Source organism: Phragmites australis, chromosome 24 (assembly GCF_958298935.1).
Source record: "Phragmites australis chromosome 24, lpPhrAust1.1, whole genome shotgun sequence".
NCBI classification, from domain to species: domain Eukaryota; kingdom Viridiplantae; phylum Streptophyta; class Magnoliopsida; order Poales; family Poaceae; genus Phragmites; species Phragmites australis.
Genome location: NC_084944.1, coordinates 19,542,974 through 19,549,213, shown reverse-complemented (window position 1 = coordinate 19,549,213; position 6,240 = coordinate 19,542,974). Strand labels below are relative to the sequence as shown.

Below are 6,240 nucleotides of genomic sequence, written 5' to 3'. Positions count from 1 at the left end.
TGGTGTCATCCAGAGAGCTATGCACCCTCGAACGATGATGTGACTGTCACTTTACGATCCAAAATATCTTGCTTTTGAAAGGTATACAAGTTGTAGCAGCCAGAGCTATAAAATCAGGAAAATTAGCAGCACTATGGGCCTATTTGAAAAGCGGGTATTGGGAATCGAATCCTTCATATTTAGTTCAAAACTGAACTAAATCCCAAATATCATCTGGCAGCACCCCTTCTCAAGTGGCTGGCTACAACATTTTGCTGAAAAGAAAACTTCAGGTAAGCACTCGACTCAGTTAAGGATTTACACAGGTTGGGCACTACAGGGCCACGAACCTTTCTTTCTTCTGATATATAGTCCCTGCCCAGCCCACATAAAAAGGCCACACCCCTTGATATGTACCTCCTCTCATAAAAAGGCTGCACCCCTTGATATGTACAAACTGGAAAATCTATCTACTTGCCACTGTTACATGGCTGATTGGCTAGCATCTGTTAAAGGTCTCCATCTCAGTAAGCTTCTCTATGCTTTAGCTCCCGCTTAGACACCTCTTGTACTTGCTTTGCACGAGGCTTAGCAGGAAGTCGGTAAATATGTGCTCGTAGCCTGGCATCTTACCATATCCTACAGAATTCAAACCAGAACAATCAGAAAAACACAACATTGAATAGCGATATAGTGCTTTGCTTCAATAATAAATTACAAGCTTGCAATCCTGTCATGTAACATATCTACAACCACTACATGATTCTGTGAGTGAAAACAGAAGCTTATTTAATAGCACCGATGGTAAACTGAGCTTCATCTGTGCAAGTTTAGCTAAAGGAACTATTTCTTGCCTAAATATAAAATCCTAGTAATCCCTGTTATCCATCAGGCTGTCCTTCATGTTCCATATAAATTTAATTTCACCTGGAAGTCCTAGTAAATTTAACTTCATGCTAAAAACATATGCATAACATGATGAACTGAGACCAATATACAGATGCAGCAATAGGCAATATGCTTAGCTGCTATACAAACAATGGCTATGTTCTGGCCATAATCCAATCCAAACAATGGTTTACACCCCAGACGTACATTGGCAGGGATAAAATTTCAGCTAACAAGTGGAGTATTCACGGGCAAAACTAGAGCATTTACAAACTGCATCCAATATAACCGCTCGGTGTACATATACACAGAGAGGGAGGGAAATAGAGAGGACAAATAATATTGAAAGACTTACCAGGAAAGTAGTTGATGTCAATGACATAGTATCTATCCTTTCTTCCATGTTCTCTAATCACATCTATGTTAAACAGTCTAAGACCCTGATATTTTTTACAGTGTCAGGTGAGCAAAAAATGGTAGTGTTGTATCTGTCTAACATGAATGAGATTTACTCATACCAGTCGGCACCGAAGCTCCCTGCCGAGTTTCTCTAGAAGTGGCTTTGGCGGAAGTTCTGTCATAACAACAATGAGTTCCTTCAGTTACAAAAATATGATTAACATGAAGATTAAAAAGTGGATTCCTATCCTCAGCGACTGAGCAACTTCAGCACATTATTTTTTAATGGGCAGAAAAATGAAAAATAGGTCATTCAACAGAGCATACTGTACAGAAGGTGCAATAGCACAACTCTCAAGTAAAAGGACTAAGGTGAAGCAAGCAAGTTACAATATCTTACACCAATGTCAATTTTAAATTGATTTACCCCAGCACAGAAGCTAACCTGCAATACAAGGGTCAACATCTGCATCATCTGCACTATTTGTAGCACAGGAAACTCTTGGAAACTGGAAGATGCCATCATTGTTTCCCAAGTCATAGGTGTTAACATCAGGAAGAGAAAACCGGCGGACAACCCTTATTGTTTCACCAACAATATATACCTTAAATAGGATCCCACCTGTACAGAAAACAAAGTTTTAGCTTAGATCGAACATTTGCAAGTACATATGGGAGAAGAATCAAATGTTTACCATGGTTGACAAATTCCTGGAGAACTAGAGGGGGATCAAGTAAAGGCAGCGATGTCTCCACATACGCAAGAGATAGTTCATGAGATTTTGATGTTCCATCAACGACCAATGGTTTGGCAACTGCAAAAAGAGTACTATTCACATCAAAAACATCCAGGATTTTACCCCGTCTTGTTTTGAATATGTTACATTTGATGAACTAGGAACAGATAAACAAACAAGACATAGCAAGCTAGAACCGAAAATAAATGGAGGTGGCACTCAGTGGCATGACCATAGAAAAGTTGCCTTCATCATTAGTTAAACTGGACGGAATTTAATGAAAGAGCAAAGTTTTGTAACAGCGAGTCAGTGACTACCCCTGTCACACTCTAGCCCCAGACCAGCCTCACTTTCATTCCCATGTCACTAGTAAACACTAACAAGTACCAATTTAAAAGCTAGCATGCAAAGCATTATTAAGATTGAATAATTTTACATGTCGTTGACTCATCAAAAATCTAGAGAGGCTGTGCAAAAGAGTTTAAACCCCTGATTTGTTTGATCATTGCATCTCCTGCTCGAAGGAACATTTTGCATATAGCAATCAAGCACATAAAGAAAATTACAGGAGAAAGCCAAATTCAAAACCAAAACAGGGAGACAGTTCTGTATCTAAATAGCAGATCACCAAGGAAGACTATCTCTGATAATAAAGAAATGGCAGTCACTGATTCTAGAGCATCTTAACAAACTCGAAACATATAAATTTTCGTGAACTCAACAAAATGGAACTATTTGTGCCCTATTGACGAGTTTAGATGAACCAATGTACAAATATTCTACGATAAGTTCCAACACAGAAAATTTTAGGCATAGAACATCATTACCATTCACATACTTTTGTGTACTATTTTCATGGCTTCTAATATTTAGAAGGTGTGAATAACTCACCCAAGGGCAAGGTTAGTCCAGCCTTCGCAACTGCATCAGGTATAGAAGACGGATCTTTCATGATGACCAGCTGTCGTGGAGTGCAAACCTCACCTGCAATAATTTATCACAAGAATTAATCAAATGATAAGGTCAACATGTTATTTTCCAAGGAAAAAAGGTGTTTTCCAAGGAAAAAAGGTGCATAATGCAATTTCAGCTATGTCATTAAGATTGCAATTTTACATTTTTAGAAAGTTAGAGAACCATTATCAGATTTCAAAAAAGTAGAAGTCCCAAACTAAGCAGTGTCTCTTATCCCATGCCAATACAATTAAAGTTTCTAACAATCCTACCAATAATTTCAACACTTGACTAATTGGGAATTAACCTTATAACAGTTCAATGTGAGAGAGCACATCAACAATTATAGTGTTCCTGTCCTCATGCAGTTATTACAGGGCGTGGGCAATGGCTCCTTTTTTTTAGGATCAGCAGGATCACTGTTACTGCGTTACACTGGATCATAACATATCAAAGTTAACTTATACAAAAGAGCATAATAAGAGCAAAGAGAGCCTATCACATAAATCTATTTGCTAGTACATGAATGTCAATATTTAAAACTACAAAATTACCGTAGCCATTGGACAAATTCAAATCAGCAACTTCTTGAAGCATCGACTGGCGATTGTGCAAATGTCGGATAGCATTTGGTGGGTCAAGGACAGTCACTTCTGGATGCTCTTCGCGATAATCCTTGAAGAATATGAAAGAAGTGAATACATGCAGAAAAAAACATATGCAACACCCTACTTATTGCAACCAGGCTTTTAAGTGAAACATAGTGCCAAATTGCATGTTGCCGACAGAAACAACTATACAACAAACATATTAGTGGCTACACTAGATGTAGACCCTGTTCTAAGGTGTACACAACTAAACACTGCAAAGGAAAGTTTCCACTTTGGTGTTCAGGGCCTACCTCCAGAACTTGCTGCCACTCCTTGCTAGTAAGCTGACAATAAGAATGCAAGAAAATCAGCCGGAAGCAAACAAAATCAATACAGGAGTATAAAGAACAGTTTTGGAAATAAGATGCAGTATGCAGAATTCTCTTATGAGGTAGAGATGGAAAAGTGCATCTGGAAGTTCAATAAAAGGTAGAGATAGAAAAGTGCATCTGGAAGTTCAATAAAACTTAAGATGGGATATCCAGAACTGCAATATCAAAAAATTGGTATGATGAATCTCAAAAGAAAGACACGGCAACTGACCTTGTGCAAAATAATGTCAAATGGGCCTTGTTCGGAGAGAGGACGAGTCTCATCGATTGATACAAAATGAATGCCTTTCTTCCTGAAAAAAAAATGTAGAATTACAAAATACTCATCAAATGACATAAAACAAGGCTGGTAAGAGCACACTGGTCATAATAATACAAAGCAAGTACATCTTGTAGACCAGAATTCAATTTTCTTTACACCACATCGATAACCTTCTTGGAGCAAAATATCCAATTTCAAGCTCATTCTAGATGTCCATACTTGATACTATGAATTGGAAAGCATTGAGGACAACAACACATGAAATTCTGGTCTACAAGATTGAATGGAAACAAATTACCAAAATTCACCTGACAGAAGATAGCCTTAAAAACCCTTACTAAAGCAGCAATATAGAACAATAAACATAGTACTTAAAATACTTATAAATGAGCAAAAACCATACTAACTAAGATTCATAAGAAATAACAAAATGTACCCTTCTCACAGAGAAGAGAAATGCTCCCTGTTCCATTTCCTTTATTTCCATATCCACATCCTTTGTTGATGGGAGCATGGATCAAGCCTTGGTCAAGTCAAAATATTCATATTATGGTGTAGTTCAGTGTGAAGCTTAATTCAAGATTTAAAGACAAATCTAAGACATGTGATGTGCTATAACAAAGAGTCAAAACAACAGAAATGTAATGGCGACCAATGATTACTTGACTCAGAATTGACATTTCACATGCAAGCACCCCAGTTTCCGTCCAATACTAGTAAAATAATAACCCCGTTCTTAGCTTCCACAACTCATGCAGAAGCCACTCTTACTATCCACTAACTTTCACAAGATCATAAGGCTCCGACTTCACCGCTACTCGCCTCACTGCCTTACAAACAGCGAATAAGCAGTCATTTCCATCGAAAAAACTTACAAATCAAGTTATTTTGTAATTAAAAAAACGCTTCCCTATTCCTGAATCAGCAAAATTCACTTCTCCCCGACCAAATGTTTCAACAAGGGGAACAACACAATCCGATCGTGATTCGATCAGCCATGTACACCAGAGGTTCAAAAGCCAGCACAACCCGTACCCGGCCTCCCTAAGCCCACCACCATTTCCCTCCCCTTGGCCCAGAAGAAAAATTATATAAAACACACATCTTTTTCCGTCAACCAAATCGGTGACCACAGCACAGCACACCACACGCCTCTTCTCCTGGGAGAACCACACAAAAGATTCCAGCTTTGACGCTGGGGGTCAGCAGGCCTTATATTACCTGGCGAGCGCGAGCAGCTTGGGCTGCAGGAAGCTCTTCACCTTCTTCTTGGTGAGCGCGTACCCCACCACCAGCCGCTGCTGCCCCGCAGCGGATGGCGGCAGGGACACGGCCACTGGGTCCGCCCCCACCGCAGCCGCCGCCTCCTCTTCATCTGACACCCCCTCATGCAACCTCATCTCCCCAAACCCTAACCCCGCCCAGTAATGGCAACGAAATAACCCCCGAACAAAAAAACTAAGTTGTTCGAAAAATCGGGGAAAAAATCTGGTGAAAACCTGGCGGGGAAAAAATCGGATACGGGTAGGGTTTGCGACGGAGGATTTATGGTTGATTTTGGGGAGAATAGAAGAGGAAGAGGAAGTTTTTCCGCAGAAAGCTCCTTTCTTTTTTTTCTTTTGGAGCTTTGCGTTTTAATGGCGAGGCTAGCGAGAGGAGAGAGAGAGAGGGAGCAAGCGGAAGGAGAGCGGGAGGGTATTTGTAGACGACGAGGGGAGCATAGAGCTGCTGCTCGGATCCTCTGCGGCCGCACAATTCTGTGGCCTCTTAGCACTTATCGAAACTGAATGTTATTTAAAACTCACTTGTCATGAGTACGCTTATACGGCATATTGTATTTGAAGATTATATATATACGAGATCAACTTGTCGATATATATACCTTTGGGGTGATCGGTTCGCATATGTGATATTGAATCAGCGGATGCGTATATCCTATAGAAAAACGTATTTAATTATTTACATGTATTATTTCAGTCTGATATGATACATGTATATGCACATCTATAGCCTAGTTCGGGAGGAAAGCTTCCCTCCAT

The 6,240-nt window shown here is 39.7% G+C and overlaps 1 protein-coding gene across 2 annotated transcripts; it reads right to left on the bottom strand.

Annotated features, from left to right (window-relative positions):
- Positions 1 to 208: 208 nt before the first annotated feature.
- LOC133907550 (inositol-tetrakisphosphate 1-kinase 1) lies at positions 209 to 5,886 on the bottom strand. 2 transcript variants are annotated; one of them, XM_062349611.1, is made up of 10 exons: positions 5,423 to 5,886; positions 4,151 to 4,232; positions 3,859 to 3,891; positions 3,512 to 3,632; positions 2,895 to 2,987; positions 1,962 to 2,081; positions 1,712 to 1,888; positions 1,386 to 1,441; positions 1,223 to 1,307; positions 209 to 618 (listed from the first exon to the last, which is right to left on the bottom strand). In XM_062349611.1, the coding sequence occupies exons 1-10, from the start codon at positions 5,599 to 5,601 to the stop codon at positions 524 to 526; spliced, it is 1,041 nt and encodes a 346-aa protein (XP_062205595.1). In that variant the 5' UTR covers positions 5,602 to 5,886; the 3' UTR covers positions 209 to 523. The 2 variants fall into 2 exon arrangements, with proteins under 2 accessions (XP_062205595.1, XP_062205596.1); XM_062349612.1 differs by lacking the exon at positions 5,423 to 5,886 and adding an exon at positions 4,638 to 5,383.
- Positions 5,887 to 6,240: the final 354 nt, after the last annotated feature.

What these genes read in the sequence shown, in the direction of transcription:
- LOC133907550 (XM_062349611.1), bottom strand. Translation starts at nt 5,601, where the DNA reads ATGAGGTTGCATGAGGGGGTGTCAGATGAAGAGGAGGCGGCGGCTGCG. An exon ending in TGGACTAACCTTGCCCTTGG is followed by an intron (nt 2,082 to 2,894) that starts GTGAGTTATTCA and finishes CTCTTTTTGCAG; the next exon opens with TTGCCAAACCATTGGTCGTT. An exon ending in TGTTGACCCTTGTATTGCAG is followed by an intron (nt 1,442 to 1,711) that starts GTTAGCTTCTGT and finishes TTGTTATGACAG; the next exon opens with AACTTCCGCCAAAGCCACTT.